At 44.1% G+C, this 21,482-nt stretch overlaps 2 protein-coding genes across 2 annotated transcripts; one reads left to right on the forward strand and one right to left on the reverse strand.

The window, feature by feature from the left end:
- The first annotated feature begins 1,934 nt into the window (after positions 1-1,934).
- pmch (pro-melanin-concentrating hormone) lies at positions 1,935-3,653 on the forward strand. The gene is made up of 3 exons (XM_071386241.1): positions 1,935-2,288; positions 3,005-3,146; positions 3,468-3,653. The coding sequence occupies exons 1-3, from the start codon at positions 2,040-2,042 to the stop codon at positions 3,515-3,517; spliced, it is 441 nt and encodes a 146-aa protein (XP_071242342.1). The 5' UTR covers positions 1,935-2,039; the 3' UTR covers positions 3,518-3,653.
- Positions 3,439-21,365, reverse strand: parpbp (PARP1 binding protein). The gene is made up of 11 exons (XM_071386240.1): positions 21,230-21,365; positions 20,869-21,023; positions 19,616-19,852; positions 19,383-19,493; positions 18,636-18,806; positions 18,346-18,500; positions 17,008-17,188; positions 16,696-16,877; positions 16,492-16,573; positions 5,037-5,217; positions 3,439-4,497 (listed from the first exon to the last, which is right to left on the reverse strand). Exons 2-11 carry the CDS (start codon positions 21,016-21,018, stop codon positions 4,166-4,168), a joined length of 1,782 nt encoding a protein of 593 aa, XP_071242341.1. The 5' UTR covers positions 21,019-21,023; positions 21,230-21,365; the 3' UTR covers positions 3,439-4,165.
- Positions 21,366-21,482: the final 117 nt, after the last annotated feature.

The following is a 21,482-nucleotide window of genomic DNA, read 5'->3' on the forward strand; positions in this document are numbered from 1 at the left end:
AAATTTTGGTAAACTCCCATATCTACTGGGTGAAATACCACAGTGAACAATCGCAGCAGCAAGGTTTGTGACCTGTTGCCACAAGGGCAACCAGTAAAGAACTAACATTGTAAATACAACCTATATTTATGTTTATTTATTTTCCCTTTTGTACTTTCACTATTTGCACATTATTACAACACAGTAAATAGACATATGACATTTGAAATGATTTATTCTTTTGGAACTGTTGTAAGTGTATTGTTTATTACCCATTTCACTTGCTTTGACAATGTAAACATGTGTTTCCCATGCCAATAAAACCCCTTCAATTGGAAATTGAATTGAGCAGGGGAGATAGAGGGAGAGAGAGAGGGGAGAGTGAGATATTTATTTTCCCTTGTGTACTTTAACCATTTGTACATTGTTACAACACTGTATATATACATAATGCCATTTGTAATGTCTTTATTGTTTTGAAACTTCTGTATGTGTAATGTTTACTGTTCATTTGTATTGTTTATTTCACTTTTGTATATTATCTACCTCACTTGCTTTGGCAATGTTAACACATGTTTCCCATGCCAATAAAGCCCCTTGAATTGAATTGAGTGAGATAGAGAGTGAGAGGGGGATAGAGAGGGAGGGATATAAAGAGAGATAGATAGAGATAGAGTGAGAGGGAGATAGAAAGAGAGAGGTTAAGAGAGAGAGGTTTAAACAACAGATCTTGAAGCTCCCAGGGTGAGTTGTGCTGCTCCTGGAGCAGTCGGGCCCCTGTGGACCAGTTCAGTCCTTCACTAGAGCCCCTCAGCCTCCAACAAAAATACTCACAAAACAAAGGTTGTGAACTCCAAGAACAATCACTTCAGCTGAGTTCAATACCTATTATTCATGTCTCATTTCTCCATCCCTCTGCTGTAGCTACTGTGATGTTAATAAGGTAAGCCCTTGTCTGTTTTCCTAACTGAACTGAAGAGGAGCTTGGGAGAGCTATGTCAACAAGGCCTTTTGTTTTGATTTGTAAAACTCCTCCGCGCTCATTTCCCCAAACTCACGGCCATTACCCTTGTGAACACGAGGTGATCAGCCATGTAAGCCACAGATGGTGGTCAGTGGGCTTCTCATTGTGGGTAGGGCCTAGCCCTGGGGCAATTAAGCTAACACTCAATGTTCTAATGACTAGAACCCAGAGTTTTTCCTGACCAGTGACCATGGGATCAGAACAGAATAAACTATAGTTACATAGCCTATAACTAGCGCCTGGAGTATCCTTTAGGTTATGTTGTCAGAAAGGTCAGGGACTTCCTCCCACCTAATACCCAACCGGTAAGGCTGTATACCCAATCACCAATAGGTCAGTTCGGTTGATGCTACCTGGGTCTCTGTTTTCATACTCTATGGGTCTTGTTGAAGTCTGATGACATGACCTTAGTGACCCAGCCTTCTCTCCCCACAGAGCATTAATGCCTGTAGCCATTGACGTAGTTCGGTGATGATAACACACTGTAGGCAATCTGTTGGTTTCTTTCAGATTGCACAGTAGGCATATGTTCCACCGTTTACTTTCCACCTTTGAAAGTGGACAGCATTGAGAAGTGAGACCAATTTGAGACCTACGATCTTTGAGGGGCCTGAGGAGACCCCTCTACAGGAGGGAAGAGATGACTGTTGAAAAGATGTTGCGCCCCCTCTTTCAAATACAGCATGTCCTTACATCTGACAGTAATCCAGCTATTATTCACCTACCCTCCCTTCTGACTAGACTTCATAAAAGGAGCATTCAAAGCTGCTTTACAAATTTGCTATGACCTTTGACCTGTGCCATGTTACCCTTTTCAATGATGACATGGGCCAAGCTCAGCAGGAGACTTCAAATCTCCTCTACACACATATGACAGCTTTGTTATGATTTTTTTTAAATCCACTGTTTTGGCTTTTCGTGATATAAAAAGAGCTGATGGGCCACTGACCAACAGTCATCACAGGTGAGCGCAACTGAAGTCCACTCTCAATTACCTTCGCAAGGCCGTTAGGACAAAGATAGTGTAGTAGGAATCATGATCTTCCTATACTCGGTTATATTCACACTGGTGCTGTTCTCTGAGTTTAACACCCGCTCGTTCGTCTTAGCTGTACCGACAGGCAAGCTGGACGAGAGTAGGACAGAGCAGGAGAGTCTGCTTTCGATATTAGGCGAAGACACAATGAGCGACGACGCTCTGGCTGCCCCGAGGTTCAGACGGGAGCCCGTCCTGGACAATGGACTGGGCGACAAAGAGGACAACACAAAGATCATCATCCTTTCAGTAAGTATCTTCCTTCATCCATGTCCATCCTCATACCAATCTTCCTCTTAACTCTCATCTTCATCAGTAGCAGCATCAATAATGTTATCCATATGCCAACATTTTACATTCGCTCAAACTTGAGCCATCATCAAACAAAGATGAAAGGGATAGCTGTTTATCTTTATTAAGAGTTACACAGTGGCAAAATGTACGATAATGTCTCCGCTCCATCAAAGGTTTGGTAGGCATGTGGAGTGATTCAGTTTGTCTAGCATCTGTATGTCATGGACATGGTTATCTCTGTAGTAATGGAACAGAAGGAGAGAGCGATGAGGACAGGAGTTACAAAGCCACACAGATTAGATGTCTGGATCCTCTCATACTGGTTTCATACGGCCTGGCTCAGGACCAGACTCCAGAAAGCCGGGGTTTGAGACCCAGAAGATCTGTGCCGCTTCTTAAAAATGTCCATCTGGAAAATGGCATGCATCAATCCCAAATGAATGGAAAAGAAAAACACCATCTCAATTAATTTTGATATTGGATTCTATTGCCCTTTCATGTGTATTGTTGTATCTTTGTTGTATCATGCAAGCTAGATAACCTTCGGCTTCGGTTCACCAGAACTGATTGTGCAATAGAATCATCAGTGGACAGAGTACACCAATGTAGAGGCTGGCTGAACCACTCTAATGGAAGCCTGCCAGACAGTGATCTAGCCTTCTGTCCCACAGGACATTGGACTGAAAGGGTACACCAGACGTGGCATGAACACAGCTTTCTCCCGAGCACTTCCTGTCCTCCCCGACCGAGGCACAGATCACTCTCCTGCTGAATATAGCCTGAAAGTAGAGCGCAGGGAGGCCGACCTTGAGAGTAAGTATCGACCAGCGACTTCCTTTTATTTTTCCTTCTATGGTTCCTGTAGCCGTTCAAATGTGGGCATTAGAAAGATCCCGATCACCCTCATTCAGCATGTCAAATGGGTGACGATACTGGCATTAAAAGCATAAATGAGTGTTGATACTTTTCACCATGATGTTCCATTCATTATTTGGAACAAGAGCTTTATCGTCTGGACTGTTGACATTTCAGACATAAAAGCAACAAATTGAACACTATAGAAAGTTGACAGCATTATTAAAAACAGTTAATGCTTTAAAATAACTGCAATTCTACCAATTTTATTCCCTGCAGTGCTGCGATGCATGATAGGACGAGTGTATCGACCCTGTTGGCAAGCATAAGAGTGTGGTGGATCCTACACTGCTGCCCTGCCGTCTGTCAATCTCCTGCAAAACAAATATGCTTTCCTTATGTTCCATGGTTTTAAAACAAACATGTATAAAATCAAATAACTATTAAAATGGTTTTGAAAAACAATCGTATGCTTCAATTCTGGGTCACATAATATAGCTACATTTGGAAAGTCACCATCATACAGGTAAAGAAAATAAGAAACAGTATAGAATGTATTATAGTAGTAGTGAAGATGCATGTCAGAGAGGAGAAGTGTCTGGCGGTGGGCCTTTTGTCTTAGAGGGAGATAAACTGCAGGCCAAGCCTACGCAGATCAGCCATCAAACAGATCTGCTTGGGTTTCAACCACTCTCAGACTTTCCACTTTGCCTCAACAGCTCTTCTGCATCACACTCTCCCAGACACACTACAGCTGGTGATCTTTCTTTCAAAATGATGTCTGTCAATTGTTGGAAAGCACAGAGGCAAAAAATAAATAAAAGTACAATAAAGCTTCTGAAATCAGGCCAAGCGCCACTGCGGGAAAACAAGTGCAATTGATTCCGGAACATTCAGCTTCAAAGACAGACAGACCATTGATTAAATAAAGCGACATTACTAGTACTGCCTTCTACGTCATCACAACAATGAGTAGTTCACAATCTGAAGAAGCTGGTGAGCTTGCCCTGTCCTGCAATCAGTTTCTTCTTACTGGGGGCTTTAGCCCCACCATTCTTCCCTGTCAATCTGGTGGGGAGTTTCTTCAGAGGGGGCTGGTTCTCTGACACACAGTGTTCGCTACCATCCACCAGCTTCCGTTTACTGGCCTTGCTGCTTCCTTCTGTCTGGATGCTGGTCATCCGACCGCCCACGCCTACTCTGCTGCTCGGGGCATCATTTCCACTCCTGGGCCCCAGCGCTGCGGCAACCCCCCGGGTCGTGCCTCCTCGCTGGGCCTCTTTCCTCCCAGCCTCTGGGTAAACCTCCACTGGAGAGAGGAAACAGTAATAGAGCTTAACAATTGGGGCTGAAAAAAATTGACATAAGAGAGGAAGGAAAGGGGGGAGGGAAATCTGATGAAATTGCTGACGTTAGCCTGCAGTTTAACAGCCAGAGTGTTTATTCTAGCGAGCTGAAAGTGAACATTTGTCATGTAACCCAATGGAGCGGAGCCTGGATTCCCACAGAAAGAGAGTAGGGGGGGTTAGGTTTTTACTACAGATGTGGGGGCGGCCAGGTTTTATAAAATGGGGAATCATTTAAAGGTTGATCGTAAGTACCATTCCCAAGGCTGGGACTGGGCAGGGTTCGAGGCCTGGGAAGGTGGATCTGGGCATCAAGCCGAATCGGTGGCGTCAGAGGGAATAGAAGCCAATCCCTGAAGGGGGGGGGTGTTGTGTGCATGTAGCTATGCTGCACTATATGTGAGGAAGTCTGGAGCAGTTCGCCAGAATGCATGATTAGTACATGCAGTTACAAGTCTCTGCTGAGAAAGGGAGAATGAAGTCACAACTACACATTTTTTACCTCTGCCCAGCTCCTTGACAGCAGAGGTGGAGTCCACAGTAGTGAGGGTCCGCTTAGGAGCCGGGTGCACACAGGTGGGGACCTGGATGGTGCTGGGGAAGTCCAGCACACGGTTGAGGGGCAGCTCGGAGTCGTCCTGGTACGTGCAGGCAAACTGAGATCGGATGGTTCGCTCTCTGGCCTTAAAAAAAAGTTAATAATAAATAATAAGGATCAGGTGCACTAGATTAGGGTTGAAGTGAAGATACAAGATGGTAGCTCTCCAAGAATGGGCTTGTTTATCGAAACAGTTTTGTTGCAAGTTCTGGAGGAACATTGTGACGTAATGAGGTTCAGCCAAGCCTCCATTAGACAATGAACCTGAACCTAGTAGGCCATTTAAAAACAAAACTGATCTGAGGACAGTCAAGAAAAGTAGTGAGTCTGATCTCCAGGGCCCACAATCCCAGCAGCCCCAGGGGTATACTATGACTGAAGCTAGCGCTACTCAGGTTTTTTTTTTTTTGACTGAAGCTAGCGCTACTCAGGTTTTTCTAAAGCTAGCTAGCTTTAGTTAACTTCACATTCTCAGGCTTCATCCATACTACGACAGTGTATATTGCGTGTCCGCCTGCTGCTAATGCTAGCAGGCTTGTAACTGCACATGCATGTTGCACAAGGCTAGTCAAATGCGTTGAGACAATGCCGAAGCCTTAATCCATGGGCGAGTCAGTGCCACTAATTTGTGCCGAAATCAAAATTAAGTCATTGCAAATCCCGCAGGAGATGGTGTGGAATAGGGTTGAAGTGCAGTGTTTATTTTTATATCTTTATTTTATTATATCTTTATTTTTTATATCTTTATTTTTATATCTTTTATATGCTGTCTTGTGTGCTCATCAATGCACAAGCACCTCCCACACTCCTATTGATAAAATAACGTTACGTCATAGAGTAAAACTTGAGTGGTTTCAAATTCACCGTCATTACTAAAGTGTAATTGAAGACTAATTAGGGTTAAGTGCCTTGCTGAAAAGGCGCAACAGCTTTTTCACCAAGTTGGCTCGGGGAGTCAAACCAGCGACTAAGATACCTGTAATGTGAGTAATATTTTTTTATTTTTTTACAAACATTTGAACAATCAACATTTGAAAAAAAATCAGTAGTCTTCCTCAAATTAAGGGGATGATGACGCAATCTTTGTGAGGGAGGGAATCGGATTTAATTGGTCCTCAACTTGTGGCTTGGACACTTCATTCAAGGATAAATGGAGTTTAACTGCCTGGTATAAGGTTAGTTCTGAAATATTCATTACTGTAGAAATGTAGCTGGCTTAAAAAGGTGAGCGAGCACTTTTGTGGAACTGGCCATTTGCGACCTGTCATTCAGGACAGGGCCGCAGCGGTTTAGCTAGTGCTTTCTGTGGTGGGGCAGCCAGCAGAAAATACAGAGCATAGGGATTGGTAATGTCAAATCAAATTTGATTTGTCACATACACATGGTAAGCAATGTTAATGCGAGTGTAGCAAAATGCTTGTGCTTCTAGTTCCGACCATGCAGTAATACCTAACACACACGTGTAAAGGAATGAATAAGAATATGTACATAAAAATATATGGATCAGCAATGGCCAAATGGCATAGGCAAGATGCAGTAGATGGTATAGAGTACAATATATACACACACATATGAGATGAGTAATGTAGGGTATGTAAACATTATATAAAGTGGCATTGTTTAAAGTGGCTAGTGATAAATTGGATGTAATAAATGTTTAATAATTAAAGTGGCTAGAGATTTGAGTCAGTATGTTGTCAGCAGCCACTCAATGTTAGTGATGGCTGTTTAACAGTCTGATGACCTTGACAGAAAAACAGCTTGTCTCTCGATCCCAGCTTTAATGCACCTGTACCTACCTCACCTTCTGGATGATAGTGGGGTAAACAAGCAGTGGCTCAGGTGGTTGTCCTTGATCTTTTTGGCCTTCCAGTGACATCGGGTGCTGTAGGTGTCCTGGAGGGAAGGTAGTTTGCTCCCGGTGATGCGTTGTGCAGACCTCGCTACTCTCTGGAGAGCCTTATGGTTTTGAGTGGAGCAGTTACCATACCAGGCGGTGATACAGCCCGACAGGATGCTCTCGATTGTGCATCTGTAAAAGTTGAGTGTTTTCGGTGACAAGCCAAATTTCTTCAGCCTCCTGGAGGTTGAAGAGGCGCTGTCGCGCCTTCACCACGCTGTGTGGGTGGACCATTTCAGTTTTTCCGTGAAGTGTACGCCGAGGAACTTAACTTTCCACCACTGTCCCGTCTATGTGGATAGGGGGAGGGGTGCTCCCTCTGTTGTTTCCTAAAGTCCACAATCTCCTTTGTTTTGTTGACGTTGAGTGTGAGGTTATTTTCCTGACACCACACTCCGAGGGCCATCACCTCCTCCCTATAGGCCGTCTCGTCGTTGTTGGTAATCAAGCCTACCACTGTAGTGTCGTCTGCAAACTTGATGATTGAGTTGGAGGCGTGCATGGCCACGCAGTCATGGGTGTGAACAGGGAGTACAAGAGAGGGCTGAAAACGCCCCCTTGTAGAGGCCCGAGTGTTGAGGATCAGCGGGGTGGAGATGTTGTTTCCTACCCTCACCACCTGGGGGCGATGGCCCATCGGGAAGTCCAAGACCCAGGGCCCCAAGCTTAATGACGAGTTGAGGGTACTATGGTGTTAAATGCTGAGCTGTAGTCGATGAACAGCATTCTTACATAGGTATTCCTCTTGTCCAGATGGGTTAGGGAAGTGTGCAGTGTGATTGCAATTGCATCGTCTGTGGACCTATTGGGGCGGTGCGCAAATTGGAGTGGGTCTAGGGTGGTGATATGATCCTTAACTCGTCTCAAAGCACTTCATGATGACGGAAGTGAGTGCTACGGGGCAATAGTCCTTTAGCTCAGTTAACTTAGCTTTCTTGGGAACAGGAACAATTGTGGCCCTCTTGAAGTATGTGGGAACAGCAGACTGGGATAAGGATCGATTGAATATGTACGTAAACACACCAGCCTGCTGGTCTGCGCATGCTCTGATGACGCGGCTAGGGATGCCGTCTGGGCCGGCAGCCTTGCGAGGGTTAACACCTTTAAATGTTTTACTCACGTTGGCTGCAGTAAAGGAGAGCCAATGTTCTCTAGTTGCGCCGTGATAGGCTCAGTGTTCCGTCACTCATGGGGACACTATGCCACCTCAAAATCTACAAGGAGAGCTTGAAAATTCAAGCACCTTGGGTGCTGCCATAGATTTATTTTAGAAGTGCCCATACAAGAAGGCTCAAGTTCATTGGCCACAGATAGTGACATTATAACTACCGTAGCTTTGATTGGCCTGATCATGTCATCATCATACTTTCAAAATCTTAGCTAGCAAGCAGTCATCATGAATCAAGTCGACAAGCTACTGGCAAATCCTTTTCAAATCTTGTCATAAGATAACGTATCGGTGCACATCGGCCATACAGTGCATTCAGACCCCTTTCCTTTTTTCCACATTTTGTTAAGTTAGCCTTAATAAAACATTTTTTTTAACCATTTTAGAATAACTCAATCTACACAATATACCAAAATGACAAAGCAAATACAGGTTTAGAAATGTTCGCAAATTTAGAAAAAACAAAACATAACTTAATATTCAGACCCTTCGCTAGGAGACTCGACATTGAGCTCAAGTGCATCCTGTTTCCATAGATTACATGTGGTAAATTCAATTGATTGGTCATGATTTGGAGACACACAACCCTATTTAAGGTACCACAGTTGACAGGGCATGTCAGTGCAAAAACCAAGCCCTGAGGTTGAAGGAATTGTACATAGAGATCAGAGACAGCATTGTGCCAAAGCACAAATATGGGGAAGGGTATCAAAACTTTGAAGGTCCAAGAACAGTGGCCTCCATCATTCTTAAAATGGAAGAAGTTTGGAACCACCAAACTGAGCAATCAGGGGAGAAAGGCCTTGGTCAGGGAGGTGACCAAGGACCTGATGGTTACTGACAGAGATCCAGAGTTCCTCTGTGGAGATGGGAGAACCTTCCAGAAGGACAACAATCTCTGCAGCACTCCAATCAGGCATTTACAGTAGAGTGGCCAGACGGAAGTAAGGGACATGACAGCACGCTTAGAGTTTGCCAAAAGGCAACAATAGACTCAGACCACAAGATTCTCTGGTCTGATGAAACCAAGATTGAACTCTTTGGACAGAATTCCTAGTATCACGTCTGGAGGAAACATGTCACAATCCGTACGGTGAAGCATGGTGGTGATGGCATCATGCTGTGGGGATGTTTTTCAGCGGCAGGGACTGGTAGACTAGTCAGGATTGAGGGAAAGATGAACAGAGCAAAGTACAGAAGTGGCTTCGTGACAAGTCTCTGAATGTCCTTGAGTGGCCCAGCCAGAGGCCGGACTTGAACATCTTTGGAGACCTGAAATTAGCTGTGCAGCGACGCTCACCCTCCAACCTGACAGTTTGAGAGGATCTGCAGAGAAGAATGGGATAAACTCCCCAAATACAGATGGGCCAATCTTATAGCGTCACACCCAAGAAGACACTACGCGGTAATCACTGCAAAATGTGCTTCTAAGTACTAAGAGGGTCAGAATACTTATGTAAAATGTGATATTTCAGTTGATATATACAATGCGTCAATTTTGAAAAACACTTTTATTTTGTCATATTGTGTTTAAATTGGGGGAACAACAATCAATTTTAGAATAAGGCTGTAACGTAACAAAAATGTGGAAAAAGCCAAGGGGTCTGAATACTTACCAATGTAATGTTCACAGTGCATTTGGAAAGGGAAGACCCCCATGAAATTGACAAAAATGAATGGCAACTTACTGGCATTGGGCAAACCATATACACAATTGCAAATACCACTCAAATGGACAGCAGTTCATCAAAACCATATGGGAAGTGCCTAGTGTCATACCCCCAAAATGGTGAACGCGCTCCACCGTAGATTTTCACATGGCTAATGGTCAAACTCAAAACAAAAAGGGTGAAATTGAAAAAAAGTGTGTTAATTATACATATGTAATAACCGTATAAACATACATTTGTCTTATTTTATTGTGTTCGTCCATAAGGACTATGATTTTGTCCATTTGCAATATATGATCAGTGAACTTGGCCAAATAGCATAAGAAATGTCCAATTGAGATGTGTGTGTACAATATATGTGTGTATAATATTTATTAAGCCCTGATTCAACCTAGATGGTATATTTGTCATGTTTGAGCAGAGGAAGTAAGCATTTCTCATTGATCTTGATTTCAGCCTGTCCATTTGGTGATGGATAATCCCCCATTAAATACATTAGAAATGGACAAACAAACTGTCCATTTGCAATGTCTTACAATGGGCATTTATCATCACGAATTGGACATGGTCTAATATACTGCAGAAATGCCAAAATTGACTGGCTCATTGAACTCGGGATGGACGAGCAGTGATAGATAGTGGTTCCTCTCCATCGCTCGTTGGTGCAAAGAGAAGTTTAAAATATATACACTGCTCCAAAAAATAAAGGGAACACTTAAACAACACAATGTAACTCCAAGTCAATCACACTTCTGTGAAATCAAACTGTCCACTTAGGAAGCAACACTGATTGACAATACATTTCACATGCTGTTGTGCAAATGGAATAGACAACAGGTGGAAATTATAGGCAATTAGCAAGACACCCCCAATAAAGGAGTGGTTCTGCAGGTGGTGACCACAGACCAATTCTCAGTTCCTATGCTTCCTGGCTGATGTTTTGGTCACTTTTGAATGCTGGCGGTGCTTTCACTCTAGTGGTAGCATGAGACGGAGTCTACAACCCACACAAGCGGCTCAGGTAGTGCAGCTCATCCAGGATGGCACATCAATGCGAGCTGTGGCAAGAAGGTTTGCTGTGTCTGTCAGCGTAGTGTCCAGAGCATGGAGGCGCTACCAGGAGACAGGCCAGTACATCAGGAGACGTGGAGGAGGCCGTAGGAGGGCAACAACCCAGCAGCAGGACTGCTGGGCCAAAATTCCAAAATTCACCCAACTTACTGTAGAAAGCTTGTGGAAGGCTACCCGAAACGTTTGACCCAAGTTAAAACAATTTAAAAGGCAATGCTACCAAATACTAATTGAGTGTATGTAAACTTCTGACCCACTGGGAATGTGAGGAAAGAAATGATAAAAATAAAAATTTAAAAACTATTATTCTGACATATCACATTCTTCAAATAAAGTGATGATCCTAACTCACCTAAGACAGGGAATTTTAACTAGGATTAAATGTCATGAATTGTGAAAAACTGGAATTTAAATGCATTTGGCTAAGGTGTATGTAAACTTCTGACTTCAACTGTAGGTCCTGGATGGCAGGAAGCTTGGCCACAGTGATGTACTGGGCCGTACGCACTACCCTCTGTAGCGCCTTACGGTCAGATGCCGATGCAACCGGTCAGGATGCTCTCGATGGTGCAGCTGTCGAACCTTTTGAGGATCTGGGGACCCATGCCAAATCTTTTCAGTCTCTGGAGGGGGAAAAGGTTTTGTTGTGCCCTCTTCACAACTGTCTTGGTATGTTTGGACCATGATAGTTTGTTGGTGATGTGGACACCAAGGAACTTTCAACTCTCGACCCGCTCCACTACAGCCCTGTCGATGTTAATGGGGGGCCTGTTTGGCTCACCTTTTCCTGTAGACCACGATCAGCTCCTTTGTCTTGCTCACATTGAGGGAGAGATCGTTATCCTGGCACCACATTGCCATTTCTGACCTCCCTATAGGCAGTCTCATCGTTGTCAGTGTTCAGGCCATGCAGTCGTGGGTGAACAGGGACTACAGGTGGGGACTAAGTACACACCCCTGAGGGGCCCCAGTGTTAAGGATCAGCGTAGCAGACGTGTTGTTGCCTACACTTACCACCTGGGAGCAGCCCATCAGGAAGTCCAGGATCCAGTTGCAGGGGGAGGTGTTTAGTCCCAGAGTCCTTTGTGGGCACTATGGTGTTGAATGCTGAGCTGTGGTCAATGAACAGTATTCTCACATTGATGTTATTTTTGTCCAGGTGAGAAAGGGCAGTGTGGAGTGCGATTGAGTTTACATCTGTAGATCTGTTGGGGAAGTATGCAAATTGGAGTGTGTCTAGTGTCCGGCAGGATACTGTTGATGTGAGCCATGACCAGCCTTTCAAAGCACTTCATGGTTACAGACGTGAGTGCCACGGGGCAGTATTCATTTAGGTAGGTTACTGTTGCTTCCTTGGACACAGGGACTATGGTGGTCTGCTTGAAACATGTTGGAATTAGACTCGGTCAGGTAGGTTGAAAATGTCAGTGAAGACACTTGAGTTGTTCTGCGCATGCTTTGAGAACACGTCCTGGTAATCAGTCTGGACCAGCGGCTTTGTGAATGTTGACCTGTTTAAAAGGTTTTGTTCACGTCGGCTACCGAGAGCGTTATCACACTGTCATCCAGAACAGCTGGTGCATGCCTCAGTGTTGCTTACCTCGAAGCGAGCATAAAAGGCATTAAGCTCGTCTGGTAGGCTCGCGCCACTGGGTAGCTCACGTCTGGGTTTCCCTTTGTAGTCCGTAATAGTTTAAGCCCTGCCACATCTGACGAGCGTCAGAGCTGGTGTAGTAGGATTCAATCTTAATCCTGTATTGGCGCTTTGCTTGTTTGATAGTTCAGAGAGCATAGTGAGATTTCTTATAAGTGTCCGGATTAGTCTCCCGCTCATTGAAAGTGGCAGCTCTAGCCTTTAGCTCGAGGCGGATGTCGCCTGTAATCCATGGATTCTGATTGGGATATGTACGTACAGTCACTGTGGGGACAACGTCGATGCACTTATTGATGAAGCCGATGACTGAGGTGGTGTATTCCTCAATGCCATTGGATGAATCGCAGAACATATTTCAGTCTGTGCTAGCAAAACAGTCCTGTAGTGTAGCATCCGTGTCATCTGACCACTTCCGCATTGAGCGAGTCACTGGTACATCCTGCTGAAGTTTCTTGTAAGCAGGAGGATAGAAATATGGTCAGATTTGCCAAATGGAGGGTCAGGGAGAGCTTTGTATGCATCTCTGTGTGTGGCGTAAAGGTGGTCTAGGATTTCCCCCCCCTGGTTGCACATGTGACACGCTGGTAAAAATTTGGTAAAACTGATTTAGGTTTGCCTGCATTAAAGTCCCCGGCCACTAGGAGCACCGCTTCTAGGTGAGCATTTTCTTTGCTTATGGCCTTATTGAGAGCTGTCTTAGTGCCAGCTTCGCTTTGAGCTGGTAAATAGACGGCTACGAATAATATAGATGAGAACTCTTGGTAGATATGATGCAGTCCACCGCATCATAAGGTACTCTACCTCAGGAGATCAATACCTTGACTTATTTATTATTAGACATCGCTCACCAGGTGATATTGACAAAGACACACATCCACCCCTCGTCTTACCAGAGGTGGTAGCGTCTGTTCTGCCGGTGAATGGAAAATCCCGCCAGCTCTATATTGTCAGTTTCTTCATTCAGCCACGTCTCGGTGAAACATAACGGCAACATCTTAATGTCCCGTTGGTAAAATAATCTTAATATTATGTCATCAATTTTATTTAACGATTGCACATTGAAGCAAGAATTGAAGGCATTGGGAGTTTACTCGCTCGTCTCTGGAGTCTCACGTTAGCAGCAACATTATGTACACAATAAGTATAAAAAAATTACAATTAAAATGTGTATTGCACAATTGATTGGGAGAATGTAAAACGTCAGCCATGGTCTTCGGCACACTTTCAATCAATTGAGTTATACATCTCTACTTGTAGGCTACTCTATAATTTCAACACATTTCATGTGTAGCCTTCTGTATCATATGCTCAATGTGGCATATCATTTAAATGAATTTTTATCGGGTAGGCATTACAATTAGCCACGTCAATATTTGCAGCAGTGGGTGGTAATATCTGTCGGAGCTGATCTGTTGTCAGTATTGTGAAATAACTATATAAATTTAAGGAAAGATTTGAATGAAGAAAGCGGATCCAAGAGCAGCGCTCCGTGTCGATCCCATCAGTCTAGACACATGCTCCAACGATGCATTTAGCGACTGCTATGCATGGTGTTTTGGGAAACGCATGTTACATATTTAGTCGTTGTAGGAAAGACGCATTGTTTAAGACACTCGTAAGCTTAAATTCCATCGCTATCGGGAAACCTGGCCGATCCACTCCTTTATCCTCTGATCCAGGCCTGCTGGGGATTATCATGACTCAAGGATTCTCCCTCCAGGCCAGCAAGAGAGGCACAGCAGGGAAGGAGGAATCCAGTGGAGAAAAAAGAACGGTGTGCAAAGCTGGGTGGGACTAACGCAAAGGGGGGGGGGGGAATAAATAAAATCAAAGCCCTGAGAAGGCTATTCAAAGAACTTCTCAAAAGAGCACCTAAAACAACATTGAACTCTCAGATCACCAGGCATGAAATGTACACGTACCCTCGTTGCATGCTAATAAAAACGCCTCACTAACGCCAGAAATAATGACGGCCAGGGGAGAACATAACATAACGCAGGCAGGGAGGTAGAAGACCGACATGACATCCTGACATGCAGTCCACACTTAATCCAATTATAGCAGGTGGAAACAGCAGCATCTTGTTCTATTACAGGGAGAGAAAGGGGGGGCACCACTTCAGAGGCTGTCCTAAGACAACCTCTATAGACTGGTTGGCCAGGCAAGGTAAGCCCATCCTGATGAGACCTCAAGGAACAGCAGGTGCAAGCAATTGCTCTGTTCTCAGGTTTGTTTTTGAATGCACTCACACAAGCCCAATAGCCCACCTGCAAGATCAGGATATTAGGTGAGAAGTTGGCAGACATATTGTTTTCTTATGGTAGCTCCTCTTATGAGCCAGCTTGGATTTCATGGGGAAGAGGAATACTTCAAAGCATTGAAAGGCATCTTGTTACAGAGATCAAATTATCACAGACATCAATGGGTCATACTATTCATCCAAATGATGCAATTCAATACATCATTAAGCACACTTAATTTGCTGAGCTATAACAGTTTTGCCGTGTTTATTCTGTCTGAAACAGACAAAAGCATGGGAAAAAAGAACCACAATGCAAAAACTAAATGTGACCATCTGCACATGGGCCAGTTGACTGACGTCAGTGTATGATGAAACTATTGGACAGGGGTCCGGGTTGATAGACATTCAGCAGACAACAACCATTCAAGTTTCCCTTACTAGTCGAATTAGGCGACTGATATGACATCTTTAAAGTGAAGTGGATGCAGAAAGCTTCCGCCCGCCGAGTTCAGGAAGCGGTGAGCAGCCCAGGGACCATTACAGCGCACTCCCAGGAAGACGGCCAGAATGTGGGGAGCTAAAGTGACATCTGCTAGCGCAATCAAATAAAGGAGCCCATTTCCACAAAATGTGTTTAGCACACATGTTTGAAAGGGGTTCAAGCAGTCTATTTCATGTAGAGACTGAGAACGACCCAGCCCCTTTAAAATCTGAAACTGTAATTGTTTTAGATGAGCAAGCAGTTTCTACATCCAGGTTGTATTTGCTATTTAACTGGGTGCTTTTGAGGAACGGTACACTTGTTACTGACGAGCACAGCATGTTAGCGCCAGGTCTCAATTCTACAAGCGCATCGTGAAAACAGCAAACATGTACACTGAGGCAAGTCGATAAGCCCACAACCTTCCAGGCTGCACACTACTGACTGAGAATCTGTCCACATCCGCTGGTTATATCAATCCGTTTACATCCTGATAATTAGTGCCGATACCAGTATCACGATACTCGTTAGTATCTTGTCAAAAATAAATAAATGAAGCGGATTTCACTTCAACAAACATTGTCATCCAGAGTCATATTTATTTATTTCCCAAGCTATAGGAGACAACCTGTATTTTTAAAGGACCAAAGAGTTCTGCTTTGTTTTAATTTTTGCCATGGAAAAATATTTTGATACTGGTATTGTCCTGGGCCTACTGATAATGAAGAGAGAAAACATCTAGGGATGCTATACAATGACCACAGTAAACAGGCAAACCCTCAGAGGGATTGACTTAAACAATTGTAGAGAATCTTCTGACCAGCTACTTATCAAACCAAGAGGGTGGAGCCCTGCTGAGAAGCGTAACAAAACATGTCACTGGGAGGTTGCCAGTTTGAATCCCCCGATTGTAGAGGAGTAGTTTTATACCCCAGACTCACTCAGAGCAACCCACTGGACTAACGCTGGGAGCAAAAACACAGCTGTACAAATGTGACCGTGTAGAAACCAGTTATAAGACAAGGGGCGTCAACTGAGCAAATAAATACAATACCGGGGAGAAATTACAGGACATAGACATTATTTTTCAATGTTTGGACATCTGAATCGATGTTTCGTATTCGGGTCTCCTGGTCCTACTTGGAGGGTGGGAGGTGGGCGAGCTGTGTGTACCTTGGGTTTGAGTTGATCTTGTCGCTCCTGGACACGGTGTTGCAGGGGTTTTGGAGAGGAGCCAGTGGGAACCTCAGGGGATCTGAGGACACAGAAGCAATCGGACTGAAAGCAGCTGTTTATGAGTTAGGGGTTAGAGAGGCTGTGAAAACCTATTCATTATTAGCCTATTAAGTTTTGATTAGCGCGTGAGATGAGGCTTACCGGAACAGTGTGAGCATGCAGGCCCCCTCCTCCCCACTGAGGACAGCCTGATCCGCAGAGAGTAAGACTGCCTTGTTCCTGCAGGGCGGTGCCAAAGCATCTTCATCCAGCAACGCTATCAGGACCTTCACAGTCTCCCGACCTCCATAAGCAGTGGCGTGGTTAATAGCATGGTATCTAGGCTGAAGAGGATATACACAAAACACTATAGTGTTAAGATGACGGTGTTGATGTGGCTCAAACAAAAAGGGCATTGACATGAACATGTAGGCTGAGAGCGGTTGGAGCCGTTGGCCCAGAAAGGCATCATACCCTGGCTGGGCTGATCCCTGTCCCACTAGCCAACTGCAGTCTGTGGGACAGATGTATCTCAGCGATCCGCTCTTTGAGGTCCTTGGCAGTCTCGTCAGCTGCAGCGTACACAACGTCTCCACTGGCCCGCCCCTTCAACAGAGCTGCCCTGATACTGGTCACCAGACAAATGCCAGCAATACTGAGAAAAACAAGTGTACATGAAATATAATAAATGCTTGCAATTATCTAAGCCATTAGGCAGACAAGTCAAGCAGCCTTCTACTTATAGGCCATGAGGAGAAAGAGTGATAAAGACGCTCCCTTTGTCAAAGGGTTTACTCATCACTGACCATGAAGTGACTGCAACATTGGGGTGCGTGAAAAGAGCAGCAAGTGTCAACACTGTGGCAAGGTGGGGTGGAGAAGGAGCAGGCTAGAATCCCTGACCCAGCTATTATGAGGGGAGTGAGTCTCTGGAAGAGAATCATCTGGGATACCAGATGTTAGTTGAACAAGAGGCCCTGAACCCTTCAGAGAAGGTGTTTGTGTGTGGAAATACAGTACTCCACTGAGGGTGTGAAGGGGGAGGTAGGGGTGCAGGCTGTTGAAAGAGCCATTCTGGCATCAGATCAGTCCAGTGTCCCATCAGAGAGGCACCACAGCAGAGCAGGGAGAAAATCCTCAGTCATAAACACCCAAAAGGCCCTTGCTATGAGGGAACTGGGACAATACATCCAATATTATGGACTCTATCGCTATATATATCTGAGTGCCAAGATGTCAATCTAGCACTGTAGTTGCTACTGGAATTCAGGCCTTGTTGTGACACAGCAGGACTTCTCCCATTGCTTTAGATCAAAGTTCAGTCCACACATTTTCACCAAACAATCTCTTAACCACATGTGGCACAGCCAAACGCTTGATGAAGAAAATCTGAATCAATCTGCAATTATACAAAGGCCATGAGTGATCAAGGAAATCTTAAAGTTTGATGATAATAGTAATCAAACCAAGGAAGGAACATATTATCTTTTGACTTTGTCAATTTTACTTTGATGTAGCCGAGATAAACATGTTTTAGTAATTCACGTGTTATCATGAGAACCTGGGGCTGAAGTCATTAGGGGGAAATCAGATCTGTACACAGCAATGGGCAGGTGGGATTTGATGACAAGGGTAAGCAGAGTTGGAGTAAGCCAGGCCAGGGTGGTATTCATTAGGCACCAAACAAAAGAAAACAGAAAAACTAGGAACTACAGTAAATGGGCCTATCCATTAAGGGTTGGTTTTAAACTTCCATTCCAAAACATTTTGCTACGATGTGCACTAATAAATACAACCCAGCTGGTTGAGTACCTTGGGTCAGGGTTGTCTCCCAATATCTCCTCCAGGTTGTCTGTGAAATGGACAAAGTCTGACAGGCCTTTAACATGTTTCCTCAGGGGGTCAGACTCAGCAGGGGCATAGCCCTTTCCTCCCAGCTGGACCGCTCTCACAAATGATGTCACCGCCTACAATATATAGATGATTAACATTATGAGACCATAGGATTGTCATGTCGTCAACATTCATTGCTGAAACCATAGGTCAGTGTAATGATAGGTTAACAGACATGGAAAGAGTAGAGGCCAATTTGTCATTCTTACCAAGAAGAGTGACATGTTCTTGCTCCGTGCTTCACGCTTCAGGTCAGTAAAAGCTATACGTCCGAGCGATCTGGTAGGGGTGTCAAGGGTGTGCGCTAGGGCCATGTCGTTCTTGGAGTTGACCAGCTGATCCAGATAGGAGCAGAAGACCCTCCTCACCACCTTTCCTACCTATTGGAGATTTACGAGCCTTTAAAACCGCCAGCTGATGCCACAAACTACACACAGTCCCATTTAAAGTCAGAACACCATCTTCAACCCAAACCAACATTTCATAAACCTCATCACCCCCAGGCAGTATTACAGTAGCAACCCATATTCTACCCACTCATAAATCAGACAGTTGACAGGGCAGTAGCCTGGAGAGAGCAGCGCATGTCCTAGCCCACAATGTCTGTTGCGTTTTAAAAACAGCTGCCTGGTAATTTAATTCACATTTTGCTCTTAAATCTGAGTGATATGATTTAAAGTTCCTGTTAATAAGAGAGAGACAGATTCCAGTGCCTGAAAAAGACTGGAAAAGCTAAGAGAGAATGAAAGTCTTGCCAGGCTGACTGGGAAAACGAGAGGGAACAGTGAAACGAAGTACCTTGGTTGCACAATAATATGAGCCAATATAACATTTAATATTCTGGCCAAACCACCTTCTCTTATGTGAGTAGAGAGAATGGAGAGTCAGTTTGCTTACACTATGCTGACCTTTATAATGCTGATATGTTCATACATGCTTATGACATATCCGTTTACCTGTGAGCTGCATGGCTTTGACTTGCTTGATGGAGTCAAGGGGACATGGGACAGGGAATCCCTCACCTCATCGGTCTCCATGTTACTGGACAGAAACTGACACAGCTGGACCTTGGCAACATGAACACAGATTTAGCAGTTAGCCTAACTGGCCTTTGAGACTATATCAAACAGTTGACTAAAACTTCCAATCATGGTCCATCATCCTAGTTTCAAGCAGGCCTAATACTTACTGAGCTCAGAGGCTCCTCAGGGTCCGGATCAACCCTCAGCTGTTTGTACATAGAGTGGATATCAATCAGGTCCATAGTGTTGGTGCGCTTCAGAAAGGAGTCGTATTCTTTCCTTATGATGTCATAATTCTCTGGTCGGGAAGAGTCATTGTCAAGGGGCAGGTGAAGTTTGTCTAATAGTAAGTGTTTCCAGGCCATCAGGACGTCGCTCAGGGCAACACTGAACTCTCCACTCTCCTGTCAGAAGAGAGCAAAAGCAGATGGCTTAAAGCCATGACTGCTGCCTGTGATGGGAATCAGAATGCATAGATCATGGAGAATTATCCTCCCATACAGTCTGGTGGGACCACGGGTGGGACAAATGATGTGATTATTTCTTTATAGGGTCAGGAGTCTTCTGACCATGTGATCAGGAGAAACTAGGCCCACATGGCTATAATAGGGGTGCAGATAAACTCATTGCCTTAGTGACAACACGTTTTGGAGTTACACCATTAAATGTTATGGCTTTGATCGCAGTATCAATGTCTGTTAGGACCGCAGTCAACGGCGTACCACGCAGGCTTGGGGGGCCTCAACCCAAAATAATTAGGAATTTAAATACCAGAATGGACATTGAGCTTCTGATGGGATAAAGAGACATTTTGGTCAGAGTTGGTCAACCATGGTTAACCAGTGCTGTGATAAGACGGCATAAAATAATTAATGTGAAAAATGTCTGCACTGTATTTATTAGCTAGCCAGCTTTAGATTAATGATACCATAATTTGTTCATATTAACTGCCACTATTACATTCAAACAATGCAGTCAATCCACAGCTATACACTAGCTAAAATCAGTAGATGCTAGGACTTAGACAAGTTGTAGCATTTACATGGCCCTCCCCCAATAGAATATGAACACATAAGCCATGTCAAAAATGCTAAGAACTACAGGAAATCAGCTGTAACTGCAACAAATCTCAGCCTCATTGCAAAACATGTAGAATAGCAGGAAATTATCTTTAAAATGACAAATTCACAGCCTCATTGCAGAATGGCATGAGTAGCTATAAAACCACCCTTTTCCTTTACCCCATGGCACAAATTGTAGAATTCCAGTAAGTTAACAGATGCACTCACAATATATTTTATTTTTTTACTATTTGGAGAAGGTTGGGGGCTTTCGCAGTCTTGCAGGGGCCCTATGAAACTGCTGTAGGCCACTTGTCACAGCAAGGGATTCATAGCTTATAAAATGTTACCAGTTTTACCTGTTTATTGACCTCTGCAATGGCCAGCTGTAGAACCATCAACATTCCATCTGCCCCGTGGATGGTAGTCCTCTCTGACTCAAGAACCCGGTGGCATTCTCGCCTGAAGGTTCTCACGATTGTCTTCAGACTGTCCTCTAAAGTCGCCATTGTCCCTGTGAAGGTGACAAACAAGACTGTTTAGTTACATGTACTGAACCCCTCAAAAAGGCAATGTAACTAATACAAAGTGCCGTAAAACGGCCTATAACAATGTATTAGTTAAACTGATTAACGTTCATTACAGTTGATATAAACATCTACAACAATATAGATTGCTGGTAGCTAGTGAAAAAAATTAAACACCATTAAACACACTTACCTAAACAAATGTTACAGCCTCAAACACAACCTTTTTCGATATATCTCGAATATGTTAGGGACGTAAGTAAGCGTATCGCCAAAATACGTTCACCACCCACGTAGCCAATGCACAAGCAGCTGATGTTTTGACATTTTTTAAATCCTGCTAATAACTACTCTGACCAATCAGATTCTGTGTCATCATTTAACCACGCCTATGTTGTTTCAACCGCTATCTGTGGTTCTTTATCACAGAACCCAATATTGTTTTT

This window comes from Salvelinus alpinus, chromosome 37, assembly GCF_045679555.1.
Source record: "Salvelinus alpinus chromosome 37, SLU_Salpinus.1, whole genome shotgun sequence".
NCBI lineage: Eukaryota > Metazoa > Chordata > Actinopteri > Salmoniformes > Salmonidae > Salvelinus > Salvelinus alpinus.

Coding starts and splice junctions, on each gene's coding strand:
- parpbp (XM_071386240.1), bottom strand. CDS start 21,018: ATGGCGACTTTAGAGGACAGTCTGAAGACAATCGTGAGAACCTTCAGG. Junction 18,807..19,382: donor CAAAGCCATGCAGCTCACAG/GTAAACGGATAT, acceptor AATCTCCAATAG/GTAGGAAAGGTGGTGAGGAG. Junction 16,574..16,695: donor TGCATGCTCACACTGTTCCG/GTAAGCCTCATC, acceptor CTGTGTCCTCAG/ATCCCCTGAGGTTCCCACTG.
- pmch (XM_071386241.1), top strand. CDS start 2,040: ATGATCTTCCTATACTCGGTTATATTCACACTGGTGCTGTTCTCTGAG. Junction 2,289..3,004: donor CAAAGATCATCATCCTTTCA/GTAAGTATCTTC, acceptor TCTGTCCCACAG/GACATTGGACTGAAAGGGTA. Junction 3,147..3,467: donor CAGGGAGGCCGACCTTGAGA/GTAAGTATCGAC, acceptor TATTCCCTGCAG/TGCTGCGATGCATGATAGGA.